Source organism: Penicillium hordei (assembly GCF_028827395.1).
Source record: "Penicillium hordei strain IBT 12815 chromosome Unknown utg000001l_segment0_segment0, whole genome shotgun sequence".
Taxonomy (NCBI): Eukaryota; Fungi; Ascomycota; class Eurotiomycetes; order Eurotiales; family Aspergillaceae; genus Penicillium; species Penicillium hordei.
In genome coordinates, this window is record NW_026623142.1 from 3,735,944 (window position 1) to 3,754,367 (window position 18,424).

Genomic DNA, 18,424 nt, shown 5'->3' on the forward strand with positions numbered 1-18,424 from the left:
GCCTTCTCAGACATGTCGAATGATTACGCACACACATAGTTCGAGCATGTACTGTCCTCTTCAAGGACGATCATACTTGGGCATGCGCATGTTCATCATTGACAACATATTGCCTGCCGGACCAGAGGTTCCAGCTTGGCCCTGAAGACTCTCCAACAAATTCTTGGCGAGGTTGATGTTGATGTTCTCATCCTCGTCCTCTTCACTGGAGATCTTGGCAGCCTTTCCTTTGGATGCACTTGCTTCGTCAGTGGACAATTCTTGCGGGCGCCGGTTGAGATCGAGTATACCCGTCCCTTGCAATTCCGCCTCCATTCGCCGGGAAAGCTCCTTGATCTGCTCTGTGTCGTCTTCCCCGTCCGAGTCGAGGTCTTCCACTCGTTTGCGGATGGAATCGGACCCAGAGGGCATGCCCATCATCTCTTTCATCATTCTGGAGAATTCCTCTTCGTTGAATGATGCGTCCTTATCCTCGCCTTCACTGTCGACTTCTTCGTCATCATCATCTTCATCGACATCAGAATCCGACTCAAAGTCATCAATGAAATCGGCACCATCGAAGCCCGCTGAGTTGTCATTCAGGAACTCTTCAAAGCGAGCCACAATACGTTGAAGGTTCTCCTGGGCACCAGAGTCACCAAATTTGCCAGCATCTTCTCCTTTTCCTTCACCTCTTCCTTTGAGCTCTGTCTCCAGATCTTCATAGTTGATATCGAGCCATTTTTCATCGTCCTCTCGCTTGTCCCAGGTTTCTTGAATTTCTTCATCTGTGGGAAGGGGTTCATCCCCCGTCTCCACATCCTCGAGCAAGAACTTCATTTCCCTGACCGCAGGCTTATCTTGATTTTGGGGATCGTACAGCAGCATCTCGAATCCACATGCGAGTTTCATTCCCGCTTCCGCCCGTTCATATGCTTTGCGATCCTCAGTTGAGGGCAGCTTGCCCGCCCAGGTACTTGGCACAGGAAATTCCTGGCTCTTGAGTTGCGCATAGCCGACACGGGTAAACCGAACACTAACGTCGACCAAGTCGTCCGGCTTGAAAACAAGGTCGGACGCATCCTTAGCTCGGAGGGGTCGCAGGGCGATCGGATCACGAACATAGAACGCCTCCACAGCAGGTGAGATATAGGCTGGCTTTTGGTGTAGGAGGAATGCAGCCTTGCGGGGAATTGTGATGATGGCGGAGTGAAGGTTTTCGGTGATTTGCTGAGGGTACTTGCGTAGACGGTAAAAGGCCTCTTCTTGAATTATTGTCGAGCGAAGAAGGCGACCGGGTTCGTCCTGGATAGTCTTTCGTGCCTCTGAAAGTGAGACTTTCTCGGTGACCTGTCTCTTCGTCTCTTGCTTGGGCTTGATGATTCGGAGCTCTCCTTGGTTGATCCACACCTATTCCATGGATTGGCTGGTTAGCATGATGTCTCTAACAAGCCGGCGTGAATTAACTCGCCATAACTCACCCTATTGTCTGCGACATCTGGCTCTACCCATGCTGGGAGTGTTCCCGCAGCTTCAATGAGAAGAAACTCGCCATCGCCATCTACCACTTTGACCCAGATATCTTTGTGCCGCTTAGTCAGTTCACGGAGGAAGTACACAATGACCCATTCATCTTCAATAGAGTCACCGAAGGTGGTGCGACCCTGCAGTGAGGTGATTCCTAAACCCCGCGACAATTAGCTTTAACCTATTTCAGAGGTAAGTCTCAAGAATAAGAGTTTTGTACCATCTTCTTTTGTAATCTCCAACTTAAAGGCCTCACGCTGCCAGATGTAATCCTTGAGCAAATCTTTGGTTAAATCCGCTGCTGTACGTTGCACTTCAAGCAACCGTGCCCGGGTCTCGGCAGCTTCATCGATAACGGCGGGGGTGGGGGAGGGCGGGATGTGATAAATTGAGTATTCGACAGCGTCGTCGGGAAGCTCTGGTTTTGGGATAGGACGGAAGGTTGATTGGAACCATGCGATATCCTCTTCAGAAGTCATGACTGATCTTGTGTTGTTAAAGATCAATGACCTCATGCATTCTTCTACTGGGAAAAAAAGTAAAAGCGGCGAAATTCACATCCCGTGATCTACACGCTAATCCCAATTAAGTTAGAAATCAACAGAGGTGTCCACGCTAAACCTAACATAGCCGGGGATAACTCGCCCAAAACACGTCTGTGATTGTCCAACGTGAACTTTCAGTCTAAACTTCGCTCCTGCCCTTATTGACAGTGATGGTCACGCGCTGAAAGGTTTTGGCCCACCTCCCCTGTTCAAACATGGCCTTCCCCTACATCGACACGCCGCGCACCGAATACGACGGCAACGCGACTTACCTTACAACCGGGTTTCGCAGCGCGGGGCGGCATCACTTGTCTGCGCTCGATTCCCTTGAAAATTCGTTCCAAACACCATCTAAGGACAATGATGTGATCAAAGGTTTCGACAAACGCGTCACTCCGCGCGCCGGTGCTGCTTCCAAGTCAACAAGAAGCGCGTTACGACATCTTCCAGCAACAGCCCCCGAGAAGGGAGAGTTTACCCCGTTAATGAAGAGCGCGACGAAGAACAATCTTTTGAGGAATATGTCTGCGGCCCGAGGAACAGACGGTCCGAAAACCCCGGGATATCAACGAGAGACCCATCGCAGCAACGCCCACACACCTGGCTTGCCTGCTATGGACATGTCTGACATATACGAGGAGGATCGGACAATGGAAGAGCCAACCCCGGTTCCACATGCTGCAAGCAGTAGTGCGCAAAGTACACCGTTGCCTGCATTTTCAGGACGCAACGGAGGAGTCCTTGGTGATGGAGGGAATAATTTGTCGCTCAAGGACCAAGCTATGGTATGATACATATCCCAACCATTATATTTTGCACCCAACTCCGTGCAGGCTAATGCTGACGCCAACAGGCCATCGATCAACTCAGCAAAGTCAATTTCAGCTTGAAGCTAAGGATTCACTTTATGGAAGAACAATTGCAAAAGGCTGGCCCGGAATACAATAATGACGCCCTCAAAGAAAACAGGGAGCTCAAGGTCTTGCGATTAACGATGCAACGTGATATTTCCCGATACCGAAAGAGCCTACAGCAGGCAGAGAAAGATCTTGAGGACTACCAGCTACAGCTTGTGGAATTAAAGGAGAAATCATGGAGGGAGCAAGCGGACCAGACGGTACAGCGTGAAATGGATATCATGCGTGAAGAGCTTGAATCGCGTGACCTCGAACTCCGAGAAGCGCGTGAAGAATTGAGGCACATCAAAGATACCCAATCGCAAGAGACCGATAAGCTTCGCGACGATATTGAGGATTTAGAAGCAAGCTCGAGAGAGAAAGATCGGCTGCTCGAGGAACGCGAAGAAGAGCTAGAAGATCTGAAACGTAACGCCGAGGACAATGGCGCAGCTTCAGAGCTCCAGCTTGAGCTAGACCGTGCCAAGGAGCAGATGCAAGAGCTCCATGATAGTCTTTCCCGGGCCAAGTCCGAAACCAGAGAGTCAGTGGATGCCGCAAGGCAGGCTATTGAAGAGAAGGACCGTGCCGAGGAGGATTTGAGAGAATTGCAGGACGAAATGTCGAACAAATCTTTTACCACCAAAGGACTGAGCCGGCAAATGGAGGACAGGGCCGAAAAGCTCGAAGAAGAGATACGTGAGCTGCAACAGGAGAACGATGCTCTGAGGACAGAATTGGAGAGTAAAACCAACCATGCAACTCTCCTCGAAGAGCGTTATCAAACTATCCAAAATGGCTTAGAAGATAACGCCCACCAACTGGTTGAGGACCTTGATGTGGCCAGGCGTGATCGCGATCAAGCCCGACAAGACCTAAAAAATACTTCCGCTCGATTACAGGAGGCCTTGGACGAACTCCAGCGTGGAACGGAGGAAAAGGAACTTCTTCAAACTCGTCATCATGCGCTGACCGATGAATCGGGAGGACTGCAAATCGAACTTGACCGTGCACAATCCAAAATCCGCGAACTTCAAAAAGCGGTTCAAGATGCCACATCTCGCGCTCAGGACGAAGGGCACAACATTCGCTGGCAACACAAGGCGGAACTTGAACGGCTGCAAGAAGAAATCGAAAACCTTCACCACGAGATTGAGGAGAAGGAGGGCCGATTTGCCGTTGATCAAAGCCGTTGGGAAAGCAGCAAGCGGACTCTGCAATCAGAGAAAGCATGGGCAGAAGGCCAAGCGGCAGACCTGAAGCGCACTATTGACACACTTCAGGAAGCCGGTAGCACATACTCTGGGAAGGAGTCTAGGCTTCAAGAGGCCATTGATAGCGAGAAAAAGCGCTATACGCAAGAAAAGTCTATGCTGAATCGCCAAATCCAAGATCTGAAAGACGACCTCGATAAGACAAGACGCGACCTTGATGAAAAACGAGACGAGCTTCTTACGGCGAAGCAGGATGCTCGGGTATCTAAACGCGAAGAGCAAGCACTTGCAGACAAGGTGCGAGCTTTGGAAGATGAAGTGATCGTTTTACAATCGAGCCTGGCAGACGAGCAAGAGCTTGCTAAGGGTCGACAAAATGGGACATCTGACCTGGACAAAAGCCTGGAAAAGTCTATTGCCGAGAGACAGAAGCTCCGTGACCAGCTTGCAAATGCTCATGTCGAGATATTTGACCTAAAGGCTTCGGCGCAGGAACTTGAGGTTGAACGTAATGAGCTCCAGGCTCAACTCGACCGAGTCCAGAATGCAGATGACACCACCCGGTTTGACCGCGACAAACTTGAACTACGCAAGGCTGTAACCAGACTTGATAACGAACTCAAAGTACTGCGAGACGCCAAAGCGTCCCTTGAGGACCAGCTTGTCTCAGAAAGTGAGCGGTTTGCAGCAGAGGAGGGTCGTCTTTCGGCTGAAATCGATCGCCTTCAGGACAAATTGCTTGCTGGCTCGGGTAACCGAGATCGGGAACTCACTTCGGCCAAGACGAAGGTACAGCGCCTGGAGCGTCGCGCCCAAGAACTGGAAGCTCTTCTTGAGCAGCAGCCTGTAGCAGAGAATGAACAATCTGGCACACATGGGGACTTATCTTTACTTCGACACAGCCTGGAGGAGGCTAGGAAACGCGAAAAGATCCTCCTCCAACGTGAATCCAAGCAGAAGTCTTCTGCACAAAGCTACAAGTCCCGAGTTGAGGAATTGGAAAAGGATCTTCATGATGCGATGATGAACAAGTTTGAGTCCCACTCCCCACATAATTCTCCATCAAACAAGCTTCATGAAGAGCTACGCAGTCTACGAAAACAAGTGGCTGAAGCACACCGATCCCTCCAGAAGGTGAATACGAAGAACCGAGAGCTAGAACGTGCCGCGATGAAAGAAGAGGACCAAAAGGACTTCCATGAGCTCCTTAGGTCCTCCACCATCGAAGCCGAATCACTGGCCCTAAAACTCTCCGAACGAGAAGCGCGCCTGAACGAATTGAAGACACATGTGCGCCGTATTCGCGAAGAACGAGATGCCCACAAACGCGAGGCTGAGGCAGTAACCAAAAATCTCGATATGTTACAAAGACGCCACGACGAGATCCTCGAGAAAACCTCCCTTTCCAAGTCTACCAACAAGACCAAACATGAAAAAGAGATCCGAGGCCTGGGCAAGGAAATTATCTGGCTTCGCGCTCGCCTACAACGTGAAGAAAAGTTCCGCCGTGATCTTGCCTGGAGCAAGGGCTTGATGGAACTTGGTGAACGCGTCCGAGTTGCATGGTTCGTACCCTCATTTCTAATATCATTTGCAATATAGCTAACAAATTACCAACAGCAACGATGCCGACCTCCGTATGATTTCCGAGATGGGCGTGCAGGCCCGTGACCGAGCTCCTGTCCGCACCCCACGCCATAAATTGAAATCCGCCATATCTCTCGTAAGGGCCGCTGTTCGCATGCAAAAGATGAGCAGTGATTGGAAGCGGACCAAGAAACTGGGCGAGGGCTTGAAGCGTGCTAAGACTGAAATGCTCAAGCGTCGTGATAGCTCGAACAAGAGCTTGCTTGGCAAGTAACTAGATGGATCAGTGCTGTGTTTATGTCATTCGTGATTTTTTCTATTGTTCTTCCAGCGTCGACCTTCTGTCATGAGAGATTCCCCCCGACATGTCTTGCAAGTATACTGGGTTTTTTTTTTTTAAATTATTGTTTCGTGTTTCTGTGCCTACCTTCATTTTTATTGAGGCGTTCTAGGGCTGGCTTTGTGCCAGTTTGTTCGAATCATATGTGCATAGTGTCATCCCAGCGAGGAATTTGATGAGTCAAGAACATTTATTCATTGTATGTAGCATCTGCCAGTAGAGAAAGAAATTGAGCCTTGATTGGCATTAGTTACACATACCAGCAACGGCGAAAAACCATACAAGTTTGTAGTCTTCAAAGCAGTGTGTATGCAGCTACTCACACCCTTTCCTATAACGGAGACACTCGCGAGGATAGACACATGAAATATTTGCTCAGCCAACGCCGGCCACTGCCAAAAGTAATTGAGAAACGCTTCTAAACACCAAACTCTTCGGAGATACCAACCAAAAAACCACAGGAATCCGAAATGAAGCAAGCATTGACATGGACACAGATAAAGCGCAGGGGGAAATGGAGACTATGAGCAAGGGCATGAGATATTCAGCTTTCGTCCTCCCTGGAACAAGCCAAGGAGCTAGGATTTTATGCTGTCGATCAACTGGGATAGAAAGATTCACATTTCAGAGGCCATGATGGTAAGAATATCGATCATGCACCTTCACTGCCGAATTCTTGAGTCCATTCAGCGTTCCTTGTGAGATCCTCACCGCTAACGGTTGGCCGAGAGTTCTTCACTGCCTTGATGAAATCTTTCAGAGTGAGAGCTGGTTCCAGAAGCTTATCCGCGTCGACGTCGAGCCAACTCATTTCCAGTGCGCCCGCATCCCCTGGTGAGCAAGGCGTGAGTTTCTCTGCGCCCTCAATGAGTACCTGTAACAGAGCCGGGTCAGTCGCCGTGGATTGCAATGGTGGGGACTGAGTATACGTACCTTCTTATAATGTGTTGCTCCTTGAATCTTGCGGATTGGCTGCATCAGTGCATCCTGTACGCAAATACTAATATCGCTACCGGAGTAGCCCTCGCTTAGATCGGCCAATTGGCGATAGTCGGTCTGGGTCATTTGGCACGGCGTCGAGCCCACGGCTAGCATGAACATCTTCATCCGTGCATTGAAATCGGGAAGACTGATGTGTACTCTTCGCTGGAATCGTCGCCGAATAGCAGCATCCAGTTGCCAGGGGATATTGGTTGCGCCCAGAATCAAAACACCCTTCGAGTCTTTGCCGACACCGTCCATCTGTACAAGTAATTCGGTTTTGATACGCCGTGAAGCCTCAGACTCTCCTTCGCCACGGGGTCCGCACAGCGCATCGACCTCGTCGATGAAGATAATTGCGGGCTTATTCTCACGAGCCATGTTAAACAACTGCTTCACAAGTCTAGACGTGAGTTAGTACGCAACTCTCGAAACTCCCGTAGATGAAGATGTTGCCCTACCTTTCACTCTCACCCATCCACTTCGAGACCAGGTCACTACTGCTGACACTGAAGAATGTACTGTTTGCCTCAGTTGCCACGGCTTTGGCAAGATAAGATTTTCCCGTTCCCGGAGGACCGTAGAGCAAGATACCCTTCCAAGGTTGACGCTTGCCAGTGAACAGATGAGGAAACTTGATGGGAAGAATGACAGCTTCTTTCAATGCTTCCTTTGCATTCTCCAAGCCAGCAACATCCTCCCACTTCACGTTCGGCTTGTCTGACAGAATAGCTCCTTGAAGCGCCGACCGAAGCTTTTTCGCATCCGCATCTTCGCCGTTATCGTCGTCTTCCTTCCTGTACAACCCAGTGTTGTTAGCGGGGATAACGTAGGACAATAGCTTACTCGTTAACACTATCTATCACACATATGGGGGTGCTAGAGCGAGAAACTCTTGTCCAAAGAGGTCGAGTACATACCCTCCCTTCCCACTGCCTTGCGCCACTTTTCCATTTGCGCCAACCGCACTTGGTTTTTTCCGGTCCTCGGCAAGGTGATTCTTAAGCTTCTCCGCGCGATCCATATACTCGCCGGCCTTTGAGCGGATCATCTCCTTCGATTTCGGGTTCTTCTCCCATTTCAAGGCCAGCATGAACAACTCGAGTGCGGAGTAGTACATCTGATAAGCCTTTTCGTACTCGCCATCGTTGTCATTCTCGATCGCCTTCTTGACCGTATCGATCGCCCGCCCCAGGAAATCGGTATTACTCATGATGGGCAATGCGTGTGTTGTCTGGGGTAGAGGGAGCAAGTCGACCGCGGAGGCAGATGTGATAAAGCGGGGAGAGGGGCGCAAGGGTTGGGGGCAATGGGCCAAGGCTGGAGGGATAGGTAACGAGTTGCTAGAAGAGAAAACTTGAAGATTCTTTGGTGTAGAAGTAAAGAGGTACAAAACAGCCCTAGAACCGAGGGTTGATGGGAATTGGAGGGGAAAGTGGGAGTGGAAGTTGTTTACGGGCGGGAGCCATTGATTTTCCCTTCTCCCACTTCACCTCCAACTTCACCATGGACGCCCAGAAACAGCTTCAAGCACTCTCGGAGGCGTTCCAGGGATTGCAGACCGGTATGTCTAGGTATCTAATTAAACACAGCAATAGCTACTGACCTTTCTCGCACATCCAGAGCTTGAAGTTCTGGTCGACGCCCGCCAGAAACTCGAATCGCAGCAGCAAGAGAACGAAGGCGTACAGACCGAGTTCGCCCAGCTGGACGATGAGTCCAATATTTACAAGCTCGTTGGCCCGGTGTTGCTGAAGCAGGATAAGACTGAAGCTACCATGGCCGTCAACGGTCGGTTGGAGTTCATTGAGAAGGAGATGTTAGTGCTACTGCTTTGGCCACTGTGAACCAACGAAAATATGTGCTGACTGAGAACCTACAGCAAGCGAATTGAAGGCGAGATTGAGGCGACACAAGAAAAGAGCGAGAAGATGCGCTCAGAGGTAAACCGCCCTCATCCAACTACAATCCACCACCCCACCATATGCATATTCTAACCCCTCACCCAGCTCATCCAACTCCAAAGCCAGGCTCAACAGCAGGCTGCTGCCGCTTCGGCCTCCGCATAGACTCAAAAGCTCCCTGGACCCGCAGGCGAAGAAGGATACATCACCCGGAGATGCAATAGGTGGCGTGCGAGCTACGAAGCTGACGTCGGATGGAATCAACCCTCAACTGGTTCACTGTGATTCAGTGCATGCATTATGCAACTGTGAACACTATTATGGAGGTAAGATATCTCGAAGAATGCTTGGGCATTGATCAAATCCCAATTGAGTTGGGATAGCTTGGAGGAAATGTATGATCTGTGCAGGTGCCTCACAGCAGAACGGCGCATGGATCAGTTTAAAGATATACCCTCGAAATTTAATGCAACGCTATCAAAAGTGATCAATTGGTCTTTGGATGTGGAATTATCCAATAGTGTTAGTCATTTTGACAATCGACATGCACAATGAAATCTACCTATACCTATATATGTAGGTTAATCCAGGTCTTTCCATAATGTTGCTTTATGCCCTCGACCTTTCAATAATAATTCCCTGCCAAGAAGGATGCAATGAAACAAAGAAGGCTTTGAAAGCATCCCCAAAGCAGCTAGAAGATGTATAACTTCTGATACTATAAAAGCAAGGAAAGATCATGTGTATATTGACAAGATTCTATTCATTGATTCATAATCAAACATTTATGTACGAAAAATTGTATCTAGGACTTGACAAGCAGGTTGGCACCGGTCATCTCCTCGGGCTGCTCGACGCCCATGGCGGCGAGAACGGTAGGCGCAACATCACCCAAGACACCGCCCTTCTTGAGGCTCCAGCCCTCAGGGGCGTTGGCCATAACGAAGGGAACCTTGTTAAGGGTGTGGGAGGTCTTGGGGGTGCCCTTCTCATTGATCATCTCCTCGGCGTTTCTGCGAATGTGGGTTAACTAGCAATCCTCTTGATGAAAAGTGTTCCTATTCCGCAGGATAACTTACCCGTGATCGGCGGTAATGAACAGAACGTAGTTGTTCTTCTTGCAAGCCTCATAGATCTCGCCAATGGCCTTGTCAGTGGCAGCAACACCCTGGATGGCGGCCTCGTACACGCCAGTGTGGCCGACCATGTCGGGAGGGGCGAAGTTGTTCATGACAAAGTCGAACTTCTTCTCGCCAAGGCGCTCAGCCATCTTGGTACCGACAGCAGCTGCACTCATCTTTGGGTCAAGATCGTAGGTAGCAACTCGGGGCGAAGGGATCATATCGCGGGTTTCGCCAGGGAAATCCTTCTCGATACCACCGTTAAAGAAGAAAGTAACGTGAGCGTACTTCTCAGTCTCAGCAATGTGGCACTGCTGGAGGTTCTTCTTGGCCAGCCATTCGGCCAGCACATTACCCATGTGCTGCGGGGGGAAAGCAACATCGAAGGTGTAGTCAGTCTTGTACTGAGTCATGGTGGTGAGGGAGATGTTCTTGGGGTAGGGGAAGTCTGGACGCGGGGAACGGTCATGGTCGCCCAGCAGCTGGGTGATTTCACGGACACGATCCGAGCGGTAGTTGAAGAAGAAGAGGGTATCGTCCTCTATACATGCTCAATTAGCTGTCATGACATTGTCTTTTGGGCTCGGACCACACATACCTTGGACACGGCGCTCCTTGCCGCCAACAATGATGGGTTTCAGGAACTCATCGTTCTCGTTCTTCTCGTAGCGCTCCTTGATGGTCTGTAGCGGGTCCGAGCTGTCCTCGCCCTCGCCAGTGACCAGACCCTTGAGGCCAACCTCAACACGCTCCCAGCGCTTGTCACGGTCCATAATGTAGTAGCGGCCCACGACAGTGGCAATCGCGCCGATACCGATCTCCTGGGTCTTCTCAAGAACCTGCTTCATGAACTTGTCGGCGCTCTTGGGGTCGGTGTCACGTCCATCGGCGAAGAAGTGGATGAAGACCTCGGGGATCTGCATGTCCTTGGCGACCTCGAGCAAGGCGAACAGGTGAGTGATGTTGGAGTGAACACCACCATCCGAGACCAAGCCCAGAAGGTGGAGACGTCCATTACCCTCCTTTGCACGGGTGAAAGACTTGACAACGCTTGGGACCTTGCCCATCTCGCCCTTCTTGAGGGTCTGGTCAATGCGAACACTGTCCTGCCAGACAACACGACCAGCACCAATGTTCAGGTGACCGACCTCACTGTTGCCCATGAGACCCTCGGGCAGGCCAACAGCGAGCGAGGAGGCATCCAACTCAGCGAAGCCCTGGGCGGTCTTGGAGTTGGGCTCAGCGAAGCCGGACATGTGTGGGGTATCGGCCGCGGCGATGGCATCTCCCTGGGGTGGGGAGTTGGGGCCTGCAATACCCCAGCCATCAATCACAACTATAAGGCTTATATTAGCCTACATATCTTTTGAGGACCTGGGTGGCAGTCAATCATACTCAAGGCAACTTTTTGGTCAGCCATAGTGGGGTTTGTTATCGTGATTGAATCACACCTAGAATTATATGGACATTGATCAATTGCTGAGCCAAAGAGAAAATTAACAGTAAACCGACAAAGCTGCTCACCTTTAAACAGATGTTTAGAAGAGAAAAGATCGAACGAAGGAGAATCAGACCACCAACGAAGAAAAAAAGGCCGCCGGTGAAGGAGGGGCGGCATGGGCCCCGACGTCACCGTCACCGGGTGCCAGGAGCGTATTTGCTGAGATAATCATGTGTTGCGGCCGAATCTACAGGGTGTCTTCCGACTCTTCCCTAAAAACTTACCCCAGCCGGGATCTACTCGTCCTTCAGATATCTTTCCTCGGGATCCTTTTAGTCAACATTACCGACAATGGCTTCTCGATCCCCGCCAGTGGGCACCCCGCTGCTGAAATCCCCCGTGCCCGAGACGCCCTTTAAAGACGCGCCAACACCAGCACCGCAAATAGTACCTTTCCCTTCACCACAGACCTTCGAGATAATCCCACCGTTGCATGGAGTTCTCTCTCGCCTGCTCTCCTCGAAAGGTCAACAACCCAGTTCATCGGACGCGCCCGGGGATACAACAGGGGTCCCCGGAGCTTCCCAGGCGCAGACCCAACAGACACCTTCAAACATCCCCAATGGTGGACACAATGGCAACTCTACCTCTTCACATGCTGTACCAGAAGTATCAGTCCTTGGTTCAAGTGCTCATCCGTCGCTCGATGTGAAAAACCTCCCTACCGAAACTAGCTCTGTCAGGATTCGAATCCAGAAGGCTCGTACGGTCGTTGAAGGACTACCGGATGTGCATCGGTCTGTCAATGACCAACAAAGGGAGATTGCAGAGCTGGAGGGTCGTGTGAGACGTTTGCGCTCTGTGATCTCTGACTTTGGGAGTCGAGCAGGAATGCTACATGAGGACAATACGAGGACCGTGGAAGCATGAGGACCCTGGAAGCATGGAGCTCGAACTTCGAATAGTCCAGTTCAGCATGGGAATTCTGAAGCCAGCCAGGTGCCGCATGCTTTTCAATTCAATTCAATTCATTTGGCGTTTATAAGAAGGAAATACCCTGATATTTTTTTAGCAATCATTTCAAAGACAGCAAGGCACCATCATTTCACTAGATGTGGCAACTCAAGCAATTCATAATCTATTTCATCTTCTCTCTTTGCTCTCTTTTCTCTCTATTCTCGGATGTTCAAATTGATTTTCCAATTCTGTAATTGTTTTGAACCTCAGTTGTACAAATTTGCCGCAGTTACAAATTTTATGACCTAAGACATCTAATCCGGCCAGCTCTCTCCGATATCGTTCGGTGTGTTAAAGTTCAGCGCCTGAGGCAACCGGCAGATCCCCTTCCCCCACCACCACTTCCATTTAATTTTTCCCCTTCTCTTCACCTCCCCTCATCCATATCCAAAATTTTCTGTTTATTCTCAGACAGATTACCATCCTTCATCATGTCTTACGCTCTTTCCGAGGCCCACCGGGACGTGAGTAACACATCTACCCTCATTTCTAGCATCTGGATCATTGACTCATCGATTACAGCAAATGCACAACAGCCTGGTGTCTAGTGACCCGGAGATTGCCTCCATCATGGTACGTCGAAACTATACAGTTAGGACCTGTAGTTGAATGCATTGTCCCGACTAGAAGGTTCACCTGTGCTAATTTTTCTATTCGTACAGGAGAAGGAAATCCAGCGTCAGCGTGAGTCAATCGTCCTGATTGCCTCCGAGAACTTCACTTCTCGTGCTGTCTTCGATGCGCTCGGTTCGCCCATGTGCAACAAGTACTCCGAGGGTTACCCCGGTGCTCGTTACTACGGTGGCAACCAGCACATCGACGCCATTGAGATCACCTGCCAGCAGCGTGCTCTCAAGGCCTTCAACCTCGACCCCGCCAAGTGGGGCGTCAACGTCCAGTGCCTTTCTGGTAGCCCCGCCAACCTCCAGGTCTACCAGGCTCTCATGCGTCCCCACGACCGCTTGATGGGCTTGGATCTCCCCCACGGTGGTCACTTGAGCCACGGCTACCAGACCCCCGCTAAGAAGATCTCTGCTGTTTCCACCTACTTCGAGACCTTCCCTTACCGTGTTGACCTTGAGACCGGTATCATCGACTACGACACTCTCGAGCGTAACGCCGAGATGTACCGCCCCAAGTGTCTGGTCGCCGGTACCTCCGCCTACTGCCGTCTGATTGACTACAAGCGCATGCGTCAGATTGCTGATAAGGTTGGCGCCTACCTCATCGTCGATATGGCTCACATCTCTGGCCTGATCGCCGCTGGTGTCATTCCCTCTCCCTTCGAGTACGCCGATGTTGTTACCACCACCACCCACAAGTCTCTCCGTGGCCCCCGTGGTGCTATGATCTTCTTCCGCAAGGGTGTCCGTAGCACCGACAAGAACGGCAAGGATGTCCTTTACGACCTCGAGAACCCTATCAACTTCTCCGTCTTCCCTGGCCACCAGGGTGGTCCCCACAACCACACCATCACTGCTCTGGCTGTTGCTCTCAAGCAGGTCGACACCCCTGAGTTCAAGCAGTACCAGGAGCAGGTCATCAAGAACGCCAAGGCTCTCGAGGAGGAGTTCAAGGTTCTTGGCCACAAGCTCGTCTCGGACGGCACCGACAGCCACATGGTCCTCGTCGACCTCCGCGCCAACAACCTTGATGGTGCTCGTGTTGAGGCCGTTCTCGAGCAGATCAACATTGCCTGCAACAAGAACTCCATCCCCGGTGACAAGTCGGCCCTCACTCCTTGCGGTATCCGCATTGGTGCCCCCGCCATGTCTTCCCGCGGTATGGGCTCCGAGGACTTCAAGCGCATTGCCCGCTACATTGATCAGTCCATCGCCCTCTGCAAGAAGATCCAGGGTGAGCTTCCCAAGGAGGCCAACAAGCTCAAGGACTTCAAGGCCAAGGTTGCCAGTGACAGCGTTCCTGAGATCCTGGCTCTTCGCAAGGAGATTGCTCAGTGGGCCAGCACCTTCCCTCTCCCCGTTTAAATGGGATATTGAGGTCCTCGTATGAGTTACGGAAAAATAAGGAGGGATTCTGAATTCAGGATCCCACGAGTTCAACATCATTTCGTATAACAAAAGAAAAATACATGGGTGCGTTTTTAGGGGTTAATTACCGGACTGCTTTTTCAACCTGACGCGGGTCATTGGGATATGGGAAATGCTTTTTTTGCATGTGAAACGAGCAATGTTATTTTTGGCGGTTGGGCCTCGCACTTATTCAACAGCGGGCTCACATGAATTTCTAAGGGGAAAAGTTCAAAATTAATTGGGCGTCCTATGTACATTCTACAATCTGTTCTCAACACAAGGATCTATAGAATCCAAGGACTATTTTCTTCTCATCTGCTTTCCAAGGCTATCCTTCTTACCTAGGTAATACCGTTGTGTAGTCGTCAATTGCCTTTCCTGGTTAGTCTTGCCTGATTTTTGGCCTTATACCTGGCAATGTGGCCGCATAGAACACCCAAGCATCGCAGCAATATAGTGACTTGTTTTGGTTCAAAGGTTAAACATAAAAAGGTATATTCCAAGCCGGTTTCACGGCCTATATTCTAACTACAACACCAATAAGCGGGGAAATGAGTAAAGAAAAGACAGAATATCTGGGGATATGTGTCGAATGGCTTTCAAACAGACTACCACTGGGCCGCATGAGTGGCCGATTATTCTTGTTCCTTATATTTAGGAATCTAGATGAATGGTAGAGAGAGCAGACCTCTATGGATGTATGGATTTGATAAATATTCATACCTCAGCGGAAACATATCAGTAGAGATTCATTGTTTGCTCAAGATTTATACTCTAACAATTGACTAGTTTTAAATGCATCACGCTACCAGTCCTCCCAGGCGGGTGAAAAGCTCAACTTCCATTCGTTCAGCTGCGTCTGGCTGCATGAAAATGCTGCCCATTGGATCTTCCTCAAGATCCTCCTCCCAAATCGGCACTGGTTCGGCATTGGCCCTTAATCCATTGTACAGGCACATCCGCAGATGCCAACGAAGGAGATCCGGGCTCACACGCTGGGTTCCGCTTCTGGCAGAGTCTCGGAGACGAGTGCCACCCATTCCCGTAGTATCCTTTCCGAATAAAATAATCTTGTAATCAGCCTATGTTTATGACCATTAGTAGGTTTCGGCGAAATAGCAGAAGGTCTTACATCAGGATCAATTCCAATTTGGAAGGCATCAAAGTATGCGTGCATATCCGCGCGGAGGAGAAGCCCATTCTGAGCAGAATAGAGGCCAGATTCTCCAATCTCACTATTGGGGCGAGTGTCCGTAATATAGCGCCGGTATCCGTCTCGTCTCCATTGCTCCAGCATGCTTACAGGGAAGACATGCGTAGCATCAACACCTTGGAAAGGCTGGTCTTCGATAACAAGGGTAGATGGCCCGGTAACTGTACAACACCTGTCTCTGTTGCGGAGGCTGTCGCGAAATGACTTCTGCTATAGAAATGATCAGCTCTATCGCTATATGCTTCTGGACATTCCTATGTCAACTTTACCAAGCGGTCTCGTTCATGCCGACCCTGGACTTGGGAATTGATGTCACGAGTTCTGACGCGGCGTGGAGCACACTCAGTTGTGAGGTTGACGGTAGTGGGATTTCCATCTGTACAGTTATCAACATTTGAAACCACAGTGATGCTAAACGTATCAAGCATACTTGTATCAAGGACAATGTAGCCGCCGGGACCGACTGAAGCCCGACTGCTAGACCGGAGTGCAGCGCCTGTTGTGCCGTTCCTCCGCAATTTGTAAATTGCCCACTCGTTCTCGTCGGGAAAAAGAAATATTAGTGAACAGTATCGATAGAGCATTTCGGCAGAAACGTATCGATAATGTGGGTCAGTTGGGATTTCCAGGGCTATAACAAGGCTGTCAGTTGTCTCACTGGTTCCTATGAGGTTATCGTGACTTACCAGCCAGAAGAGAACCGTTGTCCTGGTAAATCCGGAGGTTCAACCCTGGGGCTCTGGGTACTTCAAGGTTACGAGTGGCCATGCTGAAATCTATGAATAGAGAAACATGAAAAAGAAAACAATTGATAGAAGTGAAAGAAAAGTAACATGAGAACGCAACTCGAACGCCATACTTCCCGATTGGGTTAGCTTGATCCTGACGTCATGTGATAATGCTTTACTCACTGTCCACACTACAATACTGCCGCCGTAGACCGGGTCCACGTGGATTACTCTTCCCTAGTTTTCTGTCCCTGTCTCTTCCTCATCTGTTTCTGTCTTTTTATTTTTTGTGTCTTGCCCTTTAACTTTCGTTATTGCCCTGCTTTATACTCTCCTACGGCCTCTAATTTTTGCTCATTGAAGTTCCAGCATCGATAAGGACCCAGTATCTTATCGCCCCGGACCATTGCGGAGACTGCATACTTCCCCCAACTTGTCTTTGATTAAAGAACCCGAAGCAGTGCAGTATTTCTTGAAGAAATCACCAGTGAACCAAGAGAGAACAGGACCTTGCCCAACATGGCGAATACTGCACAATGTTACTATTGCTTTGAGTCTCTCCTCGCTTCATTCGAGGATCGCGAGCCCCCCACTCTAGCAGCCGTAGAGGCCCTATGGGAACAACACGAGAAAAATAAGAAGTTGTCGAGTCTTGAAGAGCAACTCGAAGTGGAAGGTACAGACCAACAACAGTCCGTAAATGAACAGGACGAAGATGACGATAGCAACCAATCGACCCAGTCGAATAGTCAGCACAAGAAGCTGCAACCCCGCAGAATCAGCCGTCTTCAGAGCCAATTCTCCGCCTCTTCCAGTGCAGCCACATCTTCGTCGTCCGCATCCAATACTTCATCCAACTCGCTACAGTCGAGCTCAACCAATATCACCACGCCAAGTGCGGTTTCCGAAACCCCCCAGCTGAGATCGCCTGATCAGCGATATCCCCTGTTCGTGACGTGGAATACCCTGTCACGAAGCGGACACAAGTCTCTACGTGGGTGCATAGGCACATTCGAGGGGCAGGAACTTGCAGCGGGGTTGAAGTCCTACGCTTTGACCTCGTACGTGGTTCCCATTGAAAACCCCTCTCTCACTATGCTACAAACAAAGGTACATTCCTATCTATATATCACACTGACTCACATACGATCTTGTTTTAGGGCTTTCGATGACACCCGTTTTGAGCCTATTCCCAAATCCCTTCTCCCCTCCCTATCATGCTCCCTCACCCTCCTTGGGTCCTTCGAGCCGTGTACAAATGCCATGGACTGGTCTCTGGGTAGTCACGGGCTGCGGATCTCCTTCATCCACCGCGGCCGTCGCTATGGCGCCACTTATCTTCCTGACGTCGCTGTCGAGCAAGGCTGGACCAAAGAAGAGACTGTGGAAAGCTTGATGCGCAAGGCGGGCTGGGATGGTGGTGGTAGCAGTGCTACACGGAGACTGCTACGCGGTGCAGCTGGTGGGAACTCCAGTGCTACTAAGCCCTGGGACCAGGTCTCGGATTTCCGTACTGTCAGATATCAGGGTCTCAAGGCAAGCGCTAGTTATGCGGTGTGGCAGGAATGGCGACAGTGGGTTCTCTCTCTAGATGACGGAGAGGAGGTCCTGGAAGGCGCGGATTGATTCGCGTTCATTTTTAGATCTCTTTGCTTTTCGTCCCACATCTCAACGCTTCAAGTGGGACTGATGATTATAATGACTATGATGATACTGCATCTTTAGTTTCCTTCGTGAGTTTTCCTTTAACTGATTTTCGGCATGGGTATAATAAAGGATGGATGGTAAGGGCTCGGACATCCGCAGTCATGATGAGAATTTGATATGACACCTCAGCTCTATCAAAGATAGTGAACAAGCATCCCAAACCGAGAGTCATCCGAGAATTATTGATTATA

The 18,424-nt window shown here is 50.1% G+C and overlaps 10 protein-coding genes across 10 annotated transcripts; 5 read left to right on the plus strand and 5 right to left on the minus strand.

Annotated features, from left to right (window-relative positions):
- Positions 1–60: 60 nt before the first annotated feature.
- N7537_001412 (putative regulatory factor Sgt1) lies at positions 61–1,985 on the minus strand (the record flags this gene model as incomplete). Its single annotated transcript, XM_056892470.1, has 3 exons — positions 61–1,389; positions 1,461–1,660; positions 1,727–1,985. The coding sequence occupies 3 exons, from the start codon at positions 1,983–1,985 to the stop codon at positions 61–63; spliced, it is 1,788 nt and encodes a 595-aa protein (XP_056757465.1).
- Positions 1,986–2,266: 281 nt separating this feature from the next.
- Positions 2,267–6,022, plus strand: N7537_001413 (putative spindle-pole body protein (Pcp1); the record flags this gene model as incomplete). Its single annotated transcript, XM_056892471.1, has 3 exons — positions 2,267–2,836; positions 2,905–5,726; positions 5,782–6,022. The coding sequence occupies 3 exons, from the start codon at positions 2,267–2,269 to the stop codon at positions 6,020–6,022; spliced, it is 3,633 nt and encodes a 1,210-aa protein (XP_056757466.1).
- Positions 6,023–6,740: 718 nt separating this feature from the next.
- N7537_001414 (AAA family ATPase VPS4) lies at positions 6,741–8,282 on the minus strand (the record flags this gene model as incomplete). The annotated part of the gene is made up of 4 exons (XM_056892472.1): positions 6,741–6,962; positions 7,022–7,472; positions 7,531–7,866; positions 7,990–8,282. The coding sequence occupies 4 exons, from the start codon at positions 8,280–8,282 to the stop codon at positions 6,741–6,743; spliced, it is 1,302 nt and encodes a 433-aa protein (XP_056757467.1).
- A 293-nt stretch (positions 8,283–8,575) lies between these two features.
- N7537_001415 (tubulin-binding prefolding complex subunit YKE2) lies at positions 8,576–9,138 on the plus strand (the record flags this gene model as incomplete). Its single annotated transcript, XM_056892473.1, has 4 exons — positions 8,576–8,633; positions 8,693–8,888; positions 8,952–9,012; positions 9,079–9,138. The coding sequence occupies 4 exons, from the start codon at positions 8,576–8,578 to the stop codon at positions 9,136–9,138; spliced, it is 375 nt and encodes a 124-aa protein (XP_056757468.1).
- Positions 9,139–9,778: 640 nt separating this feature from the next.
- On the minus strand, positions 9,779–11,514 carry N7537_001416 (phosphoglycerate mutase, 2,3-bisphosphoglycerate-independent; the record flags this gene model as incomplete). The annotated part of the gene is made up of 4 exons (XM_056892474.1): positions 9,779–9,986; positions 10,053–10,635; positions 10,693–11,430; positions 11,490–11,514. 4 exons carry the CDS (start codon positions 11,512–11,514, stop codon positions 9,779–9,781), a joined length of 1,554 nt encoding a protein of 517 aa, XP_056757469.1.
- Positions 11,515–11,525: 11 nt separating this feature from the next.
- On the minus strand, positions 11,526–11,767 carry N7537_001417 (Alkaline phosphatase-like alpha/beta/alpha; the record flags this gene model as incomplete). Its single annotated transcript, XM_056892475.1, has 2 exons — positions 11,526–11,618; positions 11,669–11,767. 2 exons carry the CDS (start codon positions 11,765–11,767, stop codon positions 11,526–11,528), a joined length of 192 nt encoding a protein of 63 aa, XP_056757470.1.
- A 119-nt stretch (positions 11,768–11,886) lies between these two features.
- On the plus strand, positions 11,887–12,465 carry N7537_001418 (mediator of RNA polymerase II transcription subunit 9; the record flags this gene model as incomplete). The annotated part of the gene is made up of 1 exon (XM_056892476.1): positions 11,887–12,465. The coding sequence occupies one exon, from the start codon at positions 11,887–11,889 to the stop codon at positions 12,463–12,465; it is 579 nt and encodes a 192-aa protein (XP_056757471.1).
- Positions 12,466–12,983: 518 nt separating this feature from the next.
- Positions 12,984–14,540, plus strand: N7537_001419 (glycine hydroxymethyltransferase SHM2; the record flags this gene model as incomplete). The annotated part of the gene is made up of 3 exons (XM_056892477.1): positions 12,984–13,016; positions 13,075–13,125; positions 13,215–14,540. 3 exons carry the CDS (start codon positions 12,984–12,986, stop codon positions 14,538–14,540), a joined length of 1,410 nt encoding a protein of 469 aa, XP_056757472.1.
- An 845-nt stretch (positions 14,541–15,385) lies between these two features.
- Positions 15,386–16,566, minus strand: N7537_001420 (HNH endonuclease signature motif containing protein; the record flags this gene model as incomplete). The annotated part of the gene is made up of 5 exons (XM_056892478.1): positions 15,386–15,667; positions 15,718–16,008; positions 16,068–16,174; positions 16,229–16,429; positions 16,485–16,566. 5 exons carry the CDS (start codon positions 16,564–16,566, stop codon positions 15,386–15,388), a joined length of 963 nt encoding a protein of 320 aa, XP_056757473.1.
- Positions 16,567–17,045: 479 nt separating this feature from the next.
- Positions 17,046–18,152, plus strand: N7537_001421 (AMMECR1 domain-containing protein; the record flags this gene model as incomplete). Its single annotated transcript, XM_056892479.1, has 2 exons — positions 17,046–17,587; positions 17,687–18,152. 2 exons carry the CDS (start codon positions 17,046–17,048, stop codon positions 18,150–18,152), a joined length of 1,008 nt encoding a protein of 335 aa, XP_056757474.1.
- Between the last annotated feature and the right edge of the window lie 272 nt (positions 18,153–18,424).